The sequence below is a fragment of the Dreissena polymorpha genome, chromosome 6 (assembly GCF_020536995.1).
Source record: "Dreissena polymorpha isolate Duluth1 chromosome 6, UMN_Dpol_1.0, whole genome shotgun sequence".
Classification (NCBI taxonomy): Eukaryota; Metazoa; Mollusca; class Bivalvia; order Myida; family Dreissenidae; genus Dreissena; species Dreissena polymorpha.
The window spans coordinates 52,949,502-52,971,684 of record NC_068360.1 but is presented as its reverse complement, the minus strand read 5'-3'; the positions used below and the strand labels follow the sequence as shown (position 1 = coordinate 52,971,684).

Below are 22,183 nucleotides of genomic sequence, written 5' to 3'. Positions count from 1 at the left end.
CCGTGTAGAAATGAAAAAATTATAGTAAATGGAATTTTTTGGTGGGTGTGGCCTATGTGGGCGGGCGCCCCAGGGTTGGGATTGGGGCCATGCATAGTTGAGATTGACCCTAATGTCATAACAAAAGTTCAGTATCAATTTGAAGTGAATCCGTGTAGAAATGAAAAAATTATAGTAAATGGAAATTTTTGGTGGGTGTGGCCTATGTGGGCGGGGCGCCCCAGGGTTGGGAATGGGGCCATGCATGGTTGAGATTGACCGTATTGTCATAGGTGAGGTCCAGTATCAATTTGAAGTGAATCGGTGTAGAAATAAAGAAGTAAATGTAAAATAACCTAAAAAAATGAGTGATAATTTCTGACGCGGCCCCACCCCAACCCCTATAACTTTTGACCCAGGGGTCAGATCAAAATTCCAAATAGTGCAGGGTCGCACATATGCTCATAGCTACCATGTGTGTAAATTTCAAGGTTCTAGTGCTTTTAGTGTAGGAGGAGATAGTGGCCAGGACGGACGGACAGACGGACGGACAGACGGACGGACGGACGGCGGAGATCACCACAATATCCCCACCTTTTTTTCAAAAAGCGTGGGGATAACAATGGCGATATTTTTCTCAGCCACATAATTGTTAATAGATTGATATCACAAAATGAAAGTGAAAGTAGAACTGTCAAAAATGACAACCTGTCAACGTGTTGTTTTTGCTGGTACGAGTGGGCGATTACACTCAATGTGTTCACATTTTTACCATAGGCTTTGTCAATGACCTTTATAGTATGGGTAGCTTTGGTATTATTTATTGCTATCATGTAACTGCATGATTGTGTATATGTTTACAAAACACAAAGCATAAATAATGATATAAATATACTGATTGAGCTTTTAATAATCTGAGAACTATAGTCAGGTCAATTTAGGACTTAAAATACAATTTTTTGTCCTGATTTCATGAAGACTTGACCATGCATGTCCTATTTTTCAAATTCAAGGCCCTGGTCTGACACATTGGTAACATTAACGTTAAACTGTTACCAGGCTTCTGAAATTAGTTTTTATTGAACTATGTAAGGAAATCTAAATCAGGCACTGATTTTTCTTGTTTTAAAACAGTCATACATCAGTTGTGGCCTCTGGGTAATGACCAATTTTTGCATACTTGTCACAACCTTAAAACTTTCCACACTACTATAATAGCAAATCTGGATTTAGGTGATCTTCAATGGTACATTTAAACTTTAGCTCTGTTACAAGAGTGCTGGTTAAGTCAACACATATTTAAATCTAGGCCATGTCAAAATCAAAGTGTAAAAGACAATGAAAGATGCGTTCATTAATTATTGTCCAGTTGTTAACTACTGCTGTGAGTTTTTATATAATATAACTGATGAACATCATGTGAGAGAAAATTCACATTATCATTGTAACAAAGTTGGCTAGTTTTCAATGTCGCTTCTGGGGATCAAACCCGTAGGGCTTTTAGGAAGATTCTGAAATTTTTCGATCCCTCGAGAGCAACCAAACCAAAAATTAAGTCAAATATTGCCGACTCGGTTTAATTGCGTCGGTTCATGAGAGATAATGGAGCTCGATTGGTCATTGTCGGCTGTGGTACTACTTACATGTACCCCGGGTACTCTTAAGTATACTTACATGTACCCCGGGTACTCTTCAGTATACTTACATGTACCCTGGGTACTCTTATGTATACATGTACTTACATGTACCCCAGGTACGGTAAATATACGTAATTGTACTTGGTCCATATTAGACTGTACCCGAGTTGTATTCGCGCCCAAAATCCGATGTTGTTAAAGCGGGTATATACGATCTTGTCAAATATTTAATTATTAATATAAAATGTGTAAAAACTTATTATACATATATTTCAATATGAACTAAAATAAAAGTTAAGAAGAACATGTGTCGAAAAATGCTAAATAAGCCAGATATTTAATTCTGAAATCGAAAAAGGCTGTACAGCCGAATTCGCCAGCATGTATATCATGCATGTACGATGTGAATCTAAATTTAGTTTAACGGTTCATTTGAAATTCCTGCAGCGATATCGATTCATACGACACACAAACACTAACTAAAAAGACGAATGCATCGGTTATTGTAGGAAAATAATTACGAATTATCTTCGTCACAATCGGCTCAGGGCCCTAATTTGTATTTGCTGTATTTTATTAAATTCGTCTTAAATGTATAATTTTTCTTGCATATTGTGTGTTATTATAACATATTTGTATCAATATTTTACAATTCAGCACATATAAAAATCGTACATACCCGCTTTAAACGCGCAACCGATTATCTTTAACAAACTTCTCTTAAAAAAACACTGCATCAACATGCTTTTTGAGTATGTGTTACAGAAAGTTGACATAAATGTGAATATATAATTAATACAAAAACAAGAGATGTGTTTGTCAGAAACACAATGCCCCCTACTGCGCCGCATTGAAATAAAATTTCTATTTATCATTTGGCAGGTATAGAAATCATCTCCCTTTAAAGCTTACTACTTCCCTTGAATTTTGTCCAATCCAACCAGGGGGTAGGGGGGGGGGGGGTCTCACAGTCAATTATGACAATGTCAGACATCACTGACAACCAAGGCCTGTGGTTTAAAAGAGATCATAGCCAGAGTTTTTTTTCTTTTTCATAACCAATAATAATCTGTACAGTAACTGTGAAAAGAACTTCAATTCTTGGTAAGGAAATATATAATATGAGATTTATAATTATATAAATTACTTCCCTGGAAAATAATTGTCTGTAACAAATCTCTATTTTTAGTAGCAAATAATTAAAAGCCAATACCGCGACTGTAGATTCACCACTCAAAATCTACAGCTCCATGAGATACACATGCATGCCAAATATATAAAGTGTTCAATATTGAATAATTTTCTCCCTTTGTAAAGCTTATTACTTCCCTTAAATCTGTATTTTTTACCGTAGACCCTAAAGGATGACCTTGACCTTTTACCACAATGTGTTTGTCAGAAACACAATGCCGCCTACTGCGCCGCTTTGATTTATTTAACAAAAATATATACGTGGGCAGGTCGGATAACTATGTCCATTTAAAGCTTATTACTTCCCTTGACCTTGAAGGATGATGTTCACCTTGAAATTTTACCACTCAAAATGTGCAGCTCCATGACATACACATGCATGCCAAATATCAAGGTGCTATCTTCAATATTTAAAAAGTTTTGGCCAATGTTAAAGTTTTTTTCGGACGGACGGACAGACTGACATACTGACTGACGGACAGTTCAACTGCTATATGCCACTCTACCGGGAGCATTAAAATAGTCGACAACGACTGATTTAGGGTTAATTTTCCCAGGTACGTTTTAGTATATTTACCGTACCCGGGGTACATGTAAGTATACCTAAGAGTACCCGGGGTACATGAAAGTAGTACCCAAGCCGACAATGAACAATTAAGCGATAATGGAAGGTGCAACATCTCTCACGCCCCCTAGCATCGCCTGAAGCAGTATTCAATTCTCAACAGGAAAGTGCTGGAGTCATTGATCCCGAGGGACAAGAAAAAAAATTGATTAATGTTCGAATAAATAATTTGATTAATGACAATCCTATTATTTGAGCCAGGTCACAGGAAAAGCGCAGTCCAATCAGTATCCAATTAAAGGGGCCTTTTCACAGTTTTGGCATGTTTTGAAATAAGTCATTTAATGCTTTATATTGATAAATGTAAACATTGGGTCTTAAAAGCTCCAGTAAAAAATCAAGAATAAAATTTAAAAAAAAGGAAAAACAGTAGCGGCAGCTGGACTCGAACCAGTGACCCCCGGAGTCCTGGAGTAATCTGGAGTTAAAACGCAGTAACCCGCTCGGCTATTCTTCCAAGCATACATGGTTTAAGTATTTTATGCATTATATGAGCAATCTTCGTCGTTTCACAAAATTTAACGACAACAACAGAACTCTCCAAATTATTCAATCGTTTAGCGTTGCAACGCTTTAAATTTTAGGTTTTTTAATCGTCAAAAGATGCATATATTGGCAATATTAGATCATGGTAAATGTTCAGTAATACTGTTTCCTCACAAATATCATAACTAAAACGAAAATTTGCGAATCTGAAACAACTTTTTTTTTTAATTTTGTCAATTTACCAAACCGTGAGAAGATCCCTTTAAATTATTTGTTATAGTCAGAAAACCGCTTTTAAGCAAACAGCTTTCAACCGACCGCAGGCTGATCTAGATCCAAACTGGCCACAATGGCCTTTATGTCTCTTTTACTGTGACACAATTCATTTAACTTTAAAATGATAAAAAGTACTAACATTGAAGAAAGAGTACAAACCAGTAAAGAGTTTGAAATCAGTGTTGAATTTCAGGACAGCTTGGTGATCTGCAAATCCCCGATGAAATGTTGATATCGGGTATAATAGTCATTCAATAAGTCGCAAAATGCTCGAATACAATTTATAAAGCAAAATGTGACTTAAATTGATAACTAAAATTACCAGTATGCCAGTTTTGCCGTGTCAAGCTGTAACGATCCAGAAAGTCCTTCATTCACATCGAGTATATCCTTCGAATTCAATCAATTGTTGTCATAAGCGGAGATTTAGTGAATATATAATTCATATATCCTAAATGACAGCTTCTAAATAGCGAAACAAGCCAATTTATGCTGTAAGAAAGGTTTGACACGAGACTCTCATGGGGGCGGCCATTGTTGAATGTTGAAACACGAACGACAACTCTGCTAGGCGAATGTAGAATAACCGAAATCCCCGCTACAAGTCAATTTTTTTCAACAGAAGTGGGATAGTGTTGTTAAGTTTTTTACTGTACCGCTGCTTTATAATATATAAAAAAGCGCCAGATGAATTTTTGACACTTGAAGGTCTTTACAGCAGGGATTTCGGTACCTGATCGTGCTTGTGTAAATAGGAGGTTTTGGGGATTCCGATAATGACGTCACGTTTGCGCATGCTCAAAATTTGGCCGTCAAAACTGCGGCCATTCTGCTATTGTTTGCATGTGATGAACCGCATCGTGATAAGGTTACAATCATATTCGCGACCCTTTTGAAGAACAAAAAATACTCAGAACTTGAAATTCTTTCAGATTAAATTGAATCCAATGAACGAACACAAATAAGGACGAAAACAAACAACAAATTAATTGAATTTATGTAATCAACATATAGAAACTGAAACTTACCTTGTTGCAGATTAACTAAATCCTCTTGATAAATGTAAATGCTTTTATTTAATTGTTCACACCAGTTTTGACACTCTTTGTTTCAGCATTTATAACCCAGTGTTTAATTGCCCCTTTTTTTATCACAAACCGATTATCTCGATATGATCGGATACTGTCCAGACATTTACTAAGAAAACAGTGTGTATTAAATCCAGGGACATATACTTGTATGACTCTGTATGGGGTCTCTGCACAAACCAGAGGCGTATTTAGATGGGAGGCTAGGGGGCTAAAGCCCCCCCCCAGCTGGCTGGCTAGACACGATTTTTAATAAAAATGAGCCCCTTACAGTTTCAGTCCACTTGTGCATTTCCTGTCATATGTCCTTAATTAAGCCATAAACAGCTGTCGATTTGTGTGATTAGCCCCCAGGCATGTGTACAGACGATCTAACCTTCGTCAGCTAAAGTGCACGCTTCATTGACTGTAAGTAATAAACTGCGCTATTTGATTGGCTGAAGAAGATACATTCAACTATTGAAATTCATCCATACATTTAGCTATTGATAAATGTTTACAAATGGCTGCCGCATGAGACTTGTGAAAAACAATATTTCAATTTGTAGCAATTAAAGAGTTTAGACGAACGCAATGGACAATCATAACTATTTTTTCGGTAATTTCTTTGATGAATTTTATTGGTATTAGCTCTTTAGAGTGATAATCCTTTTGAGTAACAAGTTATTGCCAGTGAAATTCAACTGCACACTTAATGAATGGCAATTATTTTTTTGATTAATTTTTTTTTTACAAATCGGGCTAACTGCTTTGATGTTCATCCATACTTTTTAAAATTAAAAAAGACTCAAAAATGAAGAATTACTTTGCTATATGAAACTAAATCATTTTCTTAAAGCGTGACAACATTGAGGCAGCAACACCCGAATTAAACTACACAGAAACCTAACGACTCCCTTTGTTAACACTTTTGTGAACGAAATGGACACCCGATTCAGTGATTTGCAGACTAAGGCAGCCATGGGATTGAAATTATACCTGAACAAATGTGCGCCTCTCCTGTCAGTGCTAGTGACCTTGAATGGTTCATTGATTATCTCCCTTCCCCTCAGTCCCTCCCTGCTGAGTTGCACTTTATATGGCAGGCTAGGTGGAAAGGTGTACCCAACCCTCCTACTACCCTTCAGGGCTCTGTTGCATATTGTGATTCCCAGCTGTACCCCATCATTTACACTGTTTTGTCCATATCATGTGTGCTCCCTGTTACATCATGCGAGTGTAAAAAGAGTATCAGTGCCCAAGGACTTGTTAAGACAAAACTAAGATCATCAATGGGTCAGGACAGGTTGTCCGCTGTGTGCCTGCTTTCCATTCATAGGGACATGGACATAAACATTTTAATGTTGTACCTAAGTTGACCTAGTAGGATATCCAACAAGGTTAAATAGGAGGTCCACCCATCTAACTCTGTTAAAAAAGTTATGGATAAAGATAATGTCTCCCACCACTTTAGTGGTTTGAGAGACATTTGATTTACCCCTGTGTGTCTGTCTGTCCGTACATCTGTCACACTTGATGTGTGAACTCAAGTTCTTATTTGTTTTACATGCACTTTTATCATGCAAAATGCTGATTAGATAGCAGGAAAACTCATCATTTAAATGTGCCATTAAAAAAATAAATAGTCGACGGAAGGGGACACCCCTCCCGCACCCTCCCCTGTTGAGCCCACCCCCTTTGAAAATTTTCTGGATACGCCTCTGCAAACCACATGTGTCTGGTCATTAAACACAATTTATGATACCTCCATGTCATCTCTAGGCATATTAAGTCAAAAACTGAACAGTTGCTTTAATAAAATATTTTAACATATTTAAAAAATAGACATTTGTCCGAAATGGATTAACAGCTAGGAACTATTAAGTATATACTAGTATATTAGCCAGTTTAAACATAACAATGAAGTGTTTAATAACTATACATTTAAAATATTTTACAAATTTACTGCTACACAATTAACGTATTTAACGGGTACCTGCAAATCTAAACTCTGCTATAATGTGTAAAGATCGTGTGTTACTGCAGTATTCGAAACATCATCATGGAAACAAGCAAACGCGTTTGGTCATTATATACGGATATAAAGTACTTGCGTAAAATAAATTAAATGTGCAGATTTATGGTATCATAAAATGCTAGATTTGTATCGCTCATTATCACTAGAGACGAGTTTTCAATATACACGTACATGCAAAGACAGTTTAATTTGCAAAATATGCAGGTGTAATTTTCAATTGGAATACTTAAATTATTAATATTTTCATTCAATTTAAACGAAACGAAAATTCATTCAATGTAAAAGAAAATTAAAACTACATTTCAAGATTGAAAAATCAAATGTATTGAGCTATTTAAGGGCTTTGTTTTATAACTGATTCAATACACCCCTTACACTAAATTTCAATCTCTGATAAAAAAAATAACACTATCGCATCAACACCACTTATAATAATATTCAAATTATTATATGTTTTATAATTTTTTAAATATCATTTATTAAAGTCTTACTTTAAAAAGAATACGGGTATTTATAGTTTTGTTTTGTGAAATTGTAAGTATTAAGTCTTCCGACGACCTTTACTCTGATACAATGTAATAGGCCGCGATCGAGAAGTTGACGGCCAATCTATTTTTAGTAACGGAAAACCCCTCTTGTGACGTCACACAAAAACCTCCGTAAGTAGATTGATTCTCATCTTCAAAGTTATTTGATTCTCATCTTCAAAGATTATTTAAGTATTGATAAAACAACATCATATAAGGAAATATCAATTACATGTATAACTGCGAACGTAAATTGAGAACCCATCGAACTATTTACTTCTTATAATTTCTTTGTTATAACCTTGAAATCGAAAGTGCAGACTTTAAATAAACATGTAATTTGTAAAACTGAACTTTTAATGTGTGTTTGCTTGTGTCAGTTGTTTAAGGTGAAACCTAACATTGTGTCAAATTTAAATCGGCGTTGCTGAAAAAATAATTTATAATTGCACATGAACATTGTCAACACATCGAATTTATAACTCAGAATGGATCTTGAAATCGAAAGTGCAAGACATTTTTAAACATTATTAAAAACTAACTAACCTTAACTTTTGCTTGTGATTTATTATCAGTTTGATTTAGTCGAGGGTGATATGGTATCTTTGTCTTGTTACTTCATATGAGGCGCTCTTTGAAAACAGGGTTTAATGCATGTGCGTCAAGTATCGTCACAGATTAGCCTGTGCAGTCCGCACGGCAATATCAGGGAAGACACTTTCCGCTGTTATGGAATTTTTTTTGTTTATGGAAGTCTTTTCTTAACGAAAATCTTATTAAGGCTGATTCGTCCCTGATTAGTCTGTGCAGATTTAACGCACATGCATTAAGTCTGGTTTTCACAGACCGTGACTCGTGTGTGAATGCAAGTTCAAACTTGTGTTTCTAAAAATAGTAAAATAATATCACAGCGGGGAATACCCGTTTAGTTTTGACATCAGTAATGATTTGGCTTTACTCATACTATTAATTCGTCTATAAGTAGTACCGCTATTGTTTTGTACCTAAGACTATTTGTTCGTATATAAGAAAAACCACTGTTGTTGTTTTTAACAACAGATTTATTGATATTACATGTACCATGTCTATATTGTCTTGACTCTATACCCGTTTGTTGAAACATCGTTCATTTTCAGTTTTCCACAGGCGAATAAGCCCATTATGAACATTGGGGCTATGAGACTCTAACGCGTTGAAATATTCAGGTAGGTGTGACGTAACAAGTTAAATATTATACAGTCGAAACCCGATGGCTCGAACTCGTCGGGACCGGCAACAAAAGTTCGAGCCATCCGGAATTCGAGCCATCCGATTTCTATTAACATTTTGTTTACGAACAATTCTGCAGTTCATATTCACCTCCAGTTGAAGAGTACACACCATACTGCTTAAACTCAGTACTACTTCGTTCTACTTCCTGCTTTTAAATTAATAAGAAACAAATATATACTTAATACATTTGTTTATAAATATTTAAAAACAGTAAAAAATCCAATCGATTAAATATCATTTAGTAAATTATATCAGCACGTTTTCACGTAGAACATTTTCTGGTAACACAGAGCGCTAATGAACAAAACTTATATCGGCACTATATACACATCATTTACATATGAGACAGTTCTACATTTAGTTATTTATATTTTTATAAGAATAACATAACGTCAGTCTGTGTTGCGTTCCTTAGCTGTCGTCGTTAAACGAAGCTTTCTATTACATCCAATTGAGATTGAACGTGCTGTGAGTTTTTGCACTCCTCGAGATAATTTCTGATTACATTAATACAAAATGACATCTTTTACTCAAATGAATTTACGATCAAGTCGATGACATGTTTGCAACTGGTGTTAAAAATTAATGGTTTAGGTCCAGAGAGGCCGAAAACCAAAAAGGCCGCATACCAAAAAGGCCTTACCAAAAAGGCCAAAAATGAACCAAAAAGGCCTTAAAGCAGTTATTATTATTAAAGGTTTTAATTTTTTTTTACAAACAAATACACATAAATCAAAATAGAATAAGTCATAAAACAGGTATGAAGCTAATTATTTTCTTTATCTGTTGTGTATGTTTAAAATACATTTACGATATATACAGTCAATGTACAAGCACAAGCACTAAAATTATATAAAATATACAGTTACAAGCAGACATTTACAGACGTTATACAGTCACACTGACAAAATACAACATAATTACATAACACTATTGTTAAACACGTGAATTCTATTATTTATTTAATCAAATGGCGATCGACATAAAACATGTATGAAGTTGTTTTTTTCTTTATTACAAAATATACATAATTTCAATCAATTGAAAATGGAGTACGACATAAAACATGTTTGAATTTTGTATTTTCTTTATTACAGAATATACAGAATTTCAATTAATTTCAATAACATTATAATATTGTTTAACATGTGAATTCTATTTTCTATTTAATCAAAATGGAGTACGACATAAAACATGTATGAACTTTTTTATTTTATTTATTACAAAAAATACATTTACAAAAAAATACATAGAATATACAGTGAACTTGACAAAATACAACATAATTTTAACAATATACACGTGCATTTCTCCAGCACAACACCGAACGTAAACTTGACCGACCTTGGCCGGTAACTCGGAGGTGGTGCATTGTTTCGCCGCATACTTGTCACATAAATTAGAGATCGAACGCGGTCGTTATAATAAGATACTACGCGAAAATAGAAAATGTAAGTTTTGCAACGGACACGCTATAGAAAACGAGTGTCACTTTGTACTTGTTTGTCCTCTATATAGAGAAATTAGAATGGAATATTTAAAACTATATTTTTCAAGGTGGCCAACGTTAAATAAATTTGACATTCTAATGAAGTCGGCTAATAAAAAAGACATTATAAACTTTGCTTAATATGTTTTTTATGCTAATGAATTGCGCAATAATATAGACAATCTGTTATAATTTTTAATAATATCACATAGAATAAAGCATTTTTGTTTCTTTCGGTTTAAGTCTTCCGAATTTAATGTAGCTAGTTTTATATCGTTAAAAGTTAAGAAACTATTTTAAAATGCGCAAGTAATTATCAATAGGTGCCAATAAGTGTCATTTTACACCATATGTGGGCGTTCTACTAATCCGTTATCAAAACAGATGCCGCAAACTGTGAATGACCCTTGACACTTGGATACCCGGTCTGATAAGCGTGTTTTCTTTGTTCATGCAAATTCTTTCAACTTCTTATATTTTAAAAATTGCAAAAAATAGTTTAAGAGGAAATTAATAATATATAATGATATATTATGTACTTAATTATATATGTTAAATATATTAAATATTTGTCTTTTTGCAGTCACTTATCCATATACGTATATTTAATTTATTTATTTTATTGTTTAACATAGTAATCAAGAATAACGTGGTACACTATATATTGTGTATGCTACTTTTTGACGACATTGACTATGTGATACGATTATAACAATGCTCATACCACAACACTCACACAATATCAACACACACAAAATTAACACTAGTGAAGAAATTCGTATAATTTACACGATTTAAAAACACTATATTTCAAACGCCAAATAAAGTCCGGTATACTTACTTATATAATGAATTATATGGGTTATATATTTCTCAATAATTCTGGATCTTATATATATATTTGGCCGCCACGTAAGTTTAAAACACCTTCATTACTCATTGGTTACACTTTTAGACGCAAACAGAGAGTTCAGAGAAAAATAAAATTTTCTTAAACGGATTATTCCTTCGTGCTTATTGGCGGTAAGTATGCCGACTTTGATTACAAAATTAACGGCTTTAAAAAAACAACAACTGAAACATCTATTAGTATTACTCAACGAAAAATATTGTGACTAACGAACACTTCATACTGTATGCGATAATTCGCGATATTTTTGCCGACTTTGTTTATTAAAAATTAACGGTTTTTAAGTAGACTAATAAACAAGTTATGACTAGTTAAAAGATATGATAAATGTATTCAACATAACTATTCAATGATAATACAAAATATTGTATGGCCTTTCTGATATACCATGAGGCCTTTTTGGTTCACTTATGCGGCCTTTTTGGTAAACGGCCTTTCTGGTGCTATACCAAATCAATTATTGAGCGCCTTTAAACAGACAGACAGACAGACAGACAGAATGTTTTATTGACGTTAAACAAGCGGTCCTTATTGATTAACAGTTTATGCGACCAGAAGCGAGTTCGAGCCATCCGAACAAAAAACGTGTGAAAATTTTCACCGGGAGTGTGAAAACAGTTCGAGCCATCCGATAATTCGAGCTTCGCGAATTCGAGCCATCCGACAAAATTTTATATAAATATTTAGCAATAAAAAATCGGTGCTTTGATGAGAGTTCGAGCCAACCGGAAATTCGAGCCAAGCGAGTTCGAGCCATCGGGTTTCGACTGTATAAAATATTAGTATACAAAATATTATGCGCATTAGAAAATTGTTAACAACAAGAATTCAATTGGCCAGCTAAATAATGAATTAGCGAATACATCCTTCAGAACGATATCAGATGACCGACACAGATGGTAATTATAAATAACGTCAACACCGACCAGAATAACACACCAAGTTAATTAATCATTGCTTATCACGTTAATTAAAATGCGTTGTGGTATGCATCCTGCAGATTGAATGTTGTATGATTTCATGTAAATAGCGGACTACAATCCGTTTTTGTCTTTCGCATATCATGTTACTTCGCTACATTTGGGCATGTAGTCGTGCACATGATCCCGTCAGAAATCGATACGTCAGCATTGGGTGTTCCAATCTATATTAATACACTGTTCGTCCGTAGAGAGGTTGGTTAGTTAGAGAGCGAGAGACCGACGAACATAACGTTCACACAATTTGTTATTGTCATGGGGTCAAAAGGCCATTTCATTTAACTTACAGTTTAGATTATTACGAATATTGGAAACGTGTGTTGAAATTAAATCAATACAAATAAATCATTATGAATATTGAAAAGGACTTTGCGCATATTTAGTATTATGTGTGTCAAAGACTATGTCACATAGGTACTAAGACTGCTTCATGATATGGCATGCAACATAAGTTATAGATTGATTACAACATTTGTGTAACGTTTGATGCGTGGTTATCCGAACGTTAACACCGATTAAACATTTTATTTAAATGAAAACAAAATATGAACGTGTAGTTTGCCTTTTAAAGAACATATGGAATACCATATTCTCCAATAAAAATTCCGATTTACTTTCAGAAAATGGCGGAAGGAGGTATCGGGTGTACAGAGTTAGAATCTGAAAGCAATCTCAGACACAATCATCAGTCTCAGGCAAGTCTGCACATAATGTTTGCATTAAAGACAGCCGCAGGGTCTATTTGCGACCTAATTTGGCACTGCATAATCGCCATTTGTAATAAGTTCGTTTTAGAGGCCGCGTCAAAATAACACATGTTAACACTTAACATATACTTCACTATTTTTCATACACCGGATATATTTATAAATAATTCTGTGGACCACCACATTAGTTTTGTCCGAACTTGAAAATACTCAAATTTCACGTGCACCAAACCCTTAAATCAAACCTAACAGTGAAAAATATTGTTAAGAAACGGACTTAATTCTCAACGTTGAAAATGTTTGAGTACACATATTTAAAAACTATAAAATCAATGATAAGATTTAAGAAATGATATTTTTGGTTAATAAGAAATAAGAAAATAAAATCTTTTAGGTACTTGTGCAAGAACTTTACGGGTAGATATTTCCGTTTGTAGAATTACCAAGTTAAACAACAGTTTTTTTAATAAACAACCCGAAATTAAAGCTTTGTACTCGTTTAAAATGTTCCGCTCGTAAATACATCTTAAGCTTGTTTATACCATATTTATATCTGATAAGACAGTAAATGTCGTAACAGCCTGATTTAGGTGCATGCGAGTGCGTTATAGGCTCAATTTTCAGAGGTATAATTATTGAAATTCCTATTATATTTCGATAATTAAGGTTTCTAACAAAATAACATAACAGTTAGCACGCTAATATCTGCTGATAGCCTATTTTTATTACAATTGTTTGTGGTATTTTTGCGCCTGGAACGTGTGTTAGAGGCATAACTTTTCCATTTGTTGATTTATTAACATGTTGTCATGATATTTATTCTGTGTCAGATTTTGTGAAATTAATTAATTTCCATAATTTAAGTCCTTCCATTATGACTGGAGTACTGGTAACCAAATATCTATCAATAAACATCTAAGGAGGAAACAGACTTGATTATTTTTAATATGTTAAACATATAGAAACTTCCAGAAAGACATTCTGCATGTGAGGTTCTACGTAAATTTATCTTAAACTAACTTTAAATGATTGAAAATACTTTCCATACATCTTAACATAATTCAAAAACTGATATGTATGCCCCCTTTGAAGAAGAGGGGTTATATTGTTTTGCACATGTAGGTCGGTCTGTCGGTTGGTCCGTACACCAGATGGTTTCCGGATGATAACTCAAGAACGCTTAGGCCTAGGATCATGAAACTTCAAAAGTACATTGATCATGACTGGCAGATGACCCTTATTGATTTTCAGGTGACTAGGTCAAAGGTCAAGGTCACAGTGACTCGAAATAGTAAAATGCTTTCCGGATGATAACTCAAGAATGCTTAGGCCTAGGATCATGAAACTTCATAGGTACATTGATCATGACTGGCAGATGACCCCTATTGATTTTCAGGTCACTAGGTCAAAGGTCAAGGTCACAGTGACTCTAAACAGTAAAAGTGTTTCCAGATGATAACTCAAGAATGCTTACGCCTTGGATCATGAAACTTCATAGGCACATTGATCATGACTGGCAGATGACCCCTATTGATTTTCAGGTCACTAGGTCAAAGGTCAAGGTCACAGTGACTCGAAACAGTTAAATGCTTTCCTGATGATAACTCAAGAATAATTTGGCCTATGATCATGAAACTTCATAGGTACATTGATCATGACTGGCAGATGACCCCTATTTATTTTCAGGTTTCTAGGTCAAAGGTCAAGGTCACAGTGATAAAAAACGTATTCATACAATGGCTGCCAATACAACTGACAGCCTATATGGGGGGCATGCAAGTTTTACAAACAGCCCTTGTTGATAATAAAAATTAAGACGAATACACTTTAATTACAAAATATAAATTACTGTTAAAGTACAAACATGTAATTCTATTTATTAATAGTGTACATACTACAAATGCATTTCTGTTAACGTATAAATGCCAATATATGTATAAGACGTATCCGTACTACACCTATATTACTGTTAACTGATAAAAATGTAATAAAATGTATTAATTTTATCCGTACAACAAATACGTTACTGTTAACCCATTAAGATGCCAATGTATTTATTATGAGTATCCATACTACAATTACTTTTTATGTATAAAATTTGAAAAATGAAAATTTATAATTATTATCCAAACTTCAATTGTGTGTCTTTGTGTCTATCAATACTACTGATAGAACTTAATGTTAATTATATTGCAATTTAATAAACACATTACTAACACATAAGAAAAAAATACTGTGTTCATTGTATTTGCATTTTTTTTCTGTATTTAATACTTAAACACTCAGTAACATCGTATATCATAATGCATTACACTGTATTAATAAATAAACAAAACTTACAATATTTCTGAAACAATATTTCACTCAACTTCCGGAAAGTGTATTTTTGATGTGTTTATAGTTACAAATAAAATACTACTGTGCGTCGTTAAATGACTGTATGATTTATTTTATTTTCAGAATTATGTCGAATGTGTTTCCGTGGAGATCACCAGTATAATGACTCGGCTTGGGTACGGCGAGCAGATAAGACGGTGGCGGGTTGAGAAGTACAAAGAGCGTGATAGCTTGATGAATGCACGAGAAAGTGATGTAACTATGATCACAGCTGGCAGCAAGGCAGAGGGGTTAACCTGCTGTTATGAAAGCGACATTGACTCCTTATTCGTTTTGGAAGGTATTCTCTGTGTGGAAGCTGGTATAAGTCTTCACACCTTACCTGACGGCATAGAAGTGTACAGGATGGATACATGTGCATATTCGGGACACTGTAGACTGTTGTTAGAGAGACAAGCGCGTAAACATTTCAAAGTAATCCACACTGCTCAGTGTGATAATGGACAAGGAGACATTCTATTAAGTAGTAGTTTGTTTCTTGATGAAATGTCGGCATATTCTTCTACAGATTCATCAGTGGTGAGACATGAACGAGCGGGGCCGTCGCTACCGAGGTTGATAGGAGGTGAGCTTCACACTGACCATGTATTCGCACTACGCTGTCATTGCCCCAGCATCTTACAGAGATGGGCTTCCAGACCCCGTCATTGGCCGTCACCGGTCTTAGTTCAGAAAGTCGTATCGTTAGGAGCTAATGTAACAGCGGTGGGTTTTAAGGAAAGTGAATTCAAGCACATGGAATGGAGGATTGGTTTTAACACCGGAGAGTCAGAACTAGTGAACAACCTTAATGACACACAAGCGAAAGTGTATGTTATGCTTAAAATGATCGTCAAAGATGTGTTAAGGCCTCTTAAGAAAGAAATAACCTCATACGTGATGAAAAATATAGTATTATGGCAAGCTGAGAGTAACCCACAAAATAAGTTCTATGCTCAGAGTTTTTTTCACTGGCTGCATGACGGACTGAGAGCACTTAGGACTGCTATTGTCACACAACATCTGTCATATTACATGATTCCAGAAAGGAATTTAATGGCAGCCAGTGGTTTGACGTACAGGCAGCAAAGTCATTGGGTAGAAGTTATCACGGACATGATGGCAGAAGGTCCGAGGGTAATTCTCAGATTGCCAAAGATACGGAGGGCTATTGTCGCGTCCCCAGAGCCGATGTTGTGGTACAGCATGAAAAGGATGGAGCTGGAGATGCTAGCGCTGGAGGAAATGAACAGATTGATTACTTGCCCCCTTGAGAACGTAGTTGTGGATATGACTGATGCTATCCTACAGGAGATACGGAGACGTCAGGACGAGGTACTGATGGAGATGATCGAAGAAGGCTGCTCTGAAAATGATCTGACGGATATTCACAGGAGAATATTAAATTAATAATGAATTGAAGTGCTTTAAAAGGATGGAACTGAGATGGTAAGATACGTGCAACGTATAAATGAAAAGATAGTGGTGTTTTGTCTCGGATATCATCCTGCAGGAGATACAAGGACAAATGAGTGGAATAGTGAGATGGATCTTCCGCCGAGTTTTTATGAAAGGCATCGTTGTTAATAATATGTATCCGCCTTGAACTTCATAAGTGATGGCGCTTTTTTTCGGCCGTGCTTGAAAATGAAATAGTGGCGTGTAGTAAGGAACTGGTTCGTCTAAATAATGCAGTAGTTAATGTAAACGATCAGCCGTAGCATGTAATTAATACAAAAGATGCACAATCTGTATTCCTTAAAGAGAGTATATAATATCTCTTTTTAAACATAAAACGTTGTTCGATCCTAATCAACCATCGCGATTTTGGGGACGTCAGCACATAACTTTGATACCAGGGCTCAGTGAACCAGGAAGCAACTAGTCCGAGTCTATGGGCAGGGACGGCATGATACTTATTGACTGGTTCATCCACTTGTAAAAAGCCGTTTTAAAAGGACGTTTTAAAATGGGCCCTTTTGAAAATCATAGGCTAGCCGGCGACAAGTTACTTGACTTGCACAAGAAAATCCATGAAGTCGTGGCATTTTAACGAATCTTTGGTGTTTGCATTATGTACTGTAAACACGTGGCACAATATGCGTTCATTATTTCAGCAATTTATCAACGCGATTTTCATTACAGACGGATTTATACATTTACATAAAGATACAACAAATATGTAGCCGATAGCATTAGTCCAAATAATTACGTTAAAAGTGATATTTACATACAATATTCTGCCATTTTAAATTTAAATACTCAATAATTTTAACACGTGTTCAATACGGAATCCGGATAGTGCCAAGTAGATTGTTGCGTGTCGACCTTCGAGGCCGACGCACGACATTTAAGCGACGCACGATATGACTCGACATTTAAAGTCGACATGCGACAATCAAGATTTGAGTGTCGCATATGGCACTGGATTTTAGAAGAACAAAATACTGCAGATAATCTTGACTTTACGTGGCATATTTCTGTTAACTATTGTGAAACTGACAATTCTGGTGTCAAAATATTGAACTTGAATTTTATGACAGTTAACATAAATTTATTTCATGATAAAGATAATAATTTTATAATTGCGATGCTTAAAATACACCATTCCCATTGTTGCGAGGAACGGCTATGCGGCCTAAAATGTAATGGAGTGTGTTCCCATGCCAGTGTCAATCGACGGCTAGATAGGCTACCCGTGCCAGAAAAGTGAGCCAATCAAGAGGCTTCCCGTGCCACAACGAAAGCGAAAGTAGGCATTTTTAAAGTAAAATTGATGAAAATTACTATATAGCGTACATTGAACGTAAGAATTTGATTATAAAGATGATATAAACGACACTAGATATTTGACATATTAGGGAACAACTATGTTAAAAAGTCATCAAAGTGGCATGTATGCACGATTGTTCCACCAACCTCGTCATCATTCCATCTTCAATAGAAGTTGTGATAAGTGTTTGGACTTGCGGAATACTGTGAATTTTTAGCTGGATATATGCTTCAAGTCATGGACCTTCTATTTTTATGCACAACTGTGTTTACGGGTTTTAATTTTATATTTTCTTACCAGTTTTGTGAATGTCGATCATCCATTTTCTTGTATATAACAAAGAGGCAGCCGAGAATGAACAGAGAGGCAGCATTTTGACAGAGAGGCCATCGATATGCATATTCACCGTGGTAGTAGTAGAAACTAATGACTTATTTAATTTCTACTAGCTCGGCTAGTGTTCAAGTTACATGGAAATTTGTCCGAATGGACGGGTGGAAGCACCCGTAAATAAGACCACAGGTTCTTGACTAATTTAAAATTTAGTAAAGATAATTTGTGCAAGATTTAACTTTGATTGCTACCGTCGAAGTTTAAATTTTGCGACATTACTGATATCCAGTTTTAGTTCCACTGGCTAAAGGCAAGCTATCGCCAATAAGTTTACAAGACCTAGCTAAGGATTCACTGGGGACCAGTTGGAGTAATTTCCAAGTCACTGCTACTTTAAATAGAAACAACTGTTTTCAGATGAATAACTTGAATAAGGATGGATGTATTGTGCTGACAATTTTTGCGTGTAGGTAGCTTATATGCAAACATAACTTAGTACAGCACAATGATTTAAATAAAATTTCAGTAACAAAAAAATTTAAAACCTGGTTACCTGGAGTGGCAATTTTTCATGTTTTTATGCATTTTATTGTCTGGAATATTAACCTCTGATTTTCTTCAAAGGGCTGGTACCCAGCTTATGTAAGGGCATGCGAAACTTAAAAATAATGCAAATTTAAATTTGTTTTTAGAATAGTTTTACAATTTTGGCCAAGTAATACATGTAATAGCTGTTTTTGAAATAGTATTTTGTTTGAAGAAAGATGTTAAATTGTCAGGAAACTATTTGCTAGAAAAATTCATAGTATGAAGACACATTATGAAAGAGGAAACTTCGGAACACAATGGAAAGGGCAATGCCATTTGCAAAATGTTTCGGACAAAACTTCCCCAAAACGTCTCCCCATGTGTTAAGTATTCCAGAAACATTAGTGCAAAATATAGGTGAATCATTGATAAAATGACACTAGTAAATGCTAGAGGTAAACGAAGAAAATAACGAAGAAAATAAAAAACTCCAAGTTTATTTGGGCATATTAGGTTATTTAATACAAAGAACTAAATTGAATTGAGTGGGTCTGGTTTTGTCTGTTAACACCAGGATATAAAATGAAGCCAGTTAGTCAATTATCTAATATAAATATTAATTTTCTGTAGATTTGTGACTTCTTTAAGATTGGTTATGTAAGGTGTCACAAGTAAGCGAAAAAACAGGGCTAAAGTCTGTAGAATAGCGCGATAAACTATACTGTCAGAAAATTAAGAGACATTATGGACAAAACCCCGTGTGTCAGAAATTAAGAGTCGCAAAAAATAATTATTTTTGCTAAAAATAGGGTGTCAGAAAACTTAGAGTGTCCAAAAACTTAGAGTTATTACGGTATATCTTTCCAAGCATTTCAGAAATGTATGTTATATTATAACAAAAAAACAACAACAACCCATTCATGTATCCAAGTATTAATGTATATATAGAGTACCGTAATTACTCTACGCCAATAGAACATGTAAAAATTGTGACTGGCACTGTGAAAACAATTTGAGCCATCCGATAATATGACCTTTGCGAATGCGAGCCTTCTGAAATTTTTAAAATTTATATGAATATATAGCTATAAAAAGTCTGTGCTTTGATAAGAGTTTGAAAGGCGAAAAATATTAAATATTTTTTAATGTGGTTTGATTGAGAACTTAATAAAATGCCTGTGATAAATATATTTATTATAAGAATTATGTTGTGGTTCATTCTATGTTAGACTCACAGACTTCTCCTTAGCGCCAGCTTAGATATACGTTGAAATTCTTTTTTTCATTTTTGTAATCATAAGTGGAGTTTGTGTGAATCCTGTATAAAACTGTGAGAGATTGTAAATTAATGTCATTTTCCTCCTTGATGTTTTCTCAAAATCTCATCAATGTAGACAATTAAAAGTAAATTACATTGGTGTCTACATTTTTCGTGGCCGTTCCATTGGCATACGTTAAAAAGTCGAACTTCGTGTCCTGTGACTATAAGTAATATTGAATGCATTCAAAGAGCAAATAACTTCAGTGCCTTCAGCGCTTTGATTACAGTTACTATCATATGGTGGATCATGGGGGTTCATAATCTTTCATAATAGAGTATGCTGCCTTTGACCTGAATTTTCAAAATAAAACCAGGGAATATTATTGCTTAAAACAACACATGGTGCAATACATAAAAGCAGTATCAGGAAATGAATTTCATGACATTGATACTGTTTGTTAAAATATAGGACTTTATGAAACATCGTCAGAATGTGTATCTACAATATCTAGGCATAGTTCAAGTCTGGGTCATATGCACTATGAAGTCATACTGCGAATCCCAATTATAATGTTTATATTTTAGTTTTTCACGATCAAACTTGGATAAAAGCAATGTTTCAGCAGTGATTTCAGTGTATTTTGCAATATTCTATATTAATATCCGCAGTATTTTGAGAAATAATCAATATTAAGTTTTTTTGGGGGGGATTTCTGGGGATTTCGCTGGATCTCTGGGGATTTCGTGGGATTACGGTAATTTCGGTATTTCTACACACCGAGCATTATCTCAATCGGACTGGTTCGGTCTTTTACATAGGTCGCCATTGTGTAGATTTTTTTGATGGTATCATACCGTAGACGATGCTGAAACAGCATCGTCAAAAATCTTGGTTATGAGTCAATGAGATAGATTACTATAACTGATTAATAACAAGTTTTTTTACGATTTGACGTGGTTGTCTAGGCGCATCTGATACAGATTCAAACTTGACCTTGATTATGTAAAGATAAACATTAACCCATTTATGCCTAGCGTCTAGAAAAAAGGCCTTGGCAAACAGCGTAGACCCAGATGAGACGCCGCATGATGCGGCGTCTCATCAGGGTCTGTGCTGTTTGCTTAAAGGAATTTCTGTAAGAAATATTCTATATTTAGAAATAAATATACTAGACATCCCTAATTTTGGAAATAAATTGATCCAATTTAGAAGGATGGGAGAGTCCACTAGGCATAAATGGGTTAAGAAAATGTTTCATAAAGCTCGAATCAAAAGCGTTGCCTCTAGTGTAGTTAGATTTACCCTGGTGACCGGGTTTGTAGACGCAAGTGACCCATTATAAAACTGGACCTAAGTATTGTCAAAGTAAACATGCTTATCAGTTTTTACAAAGGATGAGTATTAAATGTGGACTCAAGAACGGTAACAAGAGTTTTGCAAGATTCGATCTGGTGAACAAGTTTTATGCACTTGACCCATAATCAAATACAGCCTAGCTATTGCCATAATGAATATTCTGACCAAGTGTCATCAAGATTGAATAATGAATGTGGCATTTTGAGTGGTTAAAAGGTTTTTATTAGAATTGACCAGGTGCTCTTGTTTTTAGACTAGGTGACCTAGTTTGAGAAGAACATGACTAAGATTCACAAGCGCCACAAAACATGTCAAGATAAACAGTCTGACTAGTTCATACAGATTGAACCCTAGATACGGCCTCTAGCGTG

The 22,183-nt window shown here is 34.9% G+C and overlaps 1 protein-coding gene across 1 annotated transcript; it reads left to right on the top strand.

The window, feature by feature from the left end:
• The first annotated feature begins 7,951 nt into the window (after positions 1-7,951).
• LOC127835427 (uncharacterized) lies at positions 7,952-20,608 on the top strand. Its single transcript, XM_052361853.1, has 3 exons — positions 7,952-7,958; positions 13,098-13,172; positions 15,645-20,608. Exons 2-3 carry the CDS (start codon positions 13,101-13,103, stop codon positions 16,968-16,970), a joined length of 1,398 nt encoding a protein of 465 aa, XP_052217813.1. The 5' UTR covers positions 7,952-7,958; positions 13,098-13,100; the 3' UTR covers positions 16,971-20,608.
• The last annotated feature ends 1,575 nt before the right edge of the window (positions 20,609-22,183 follow it).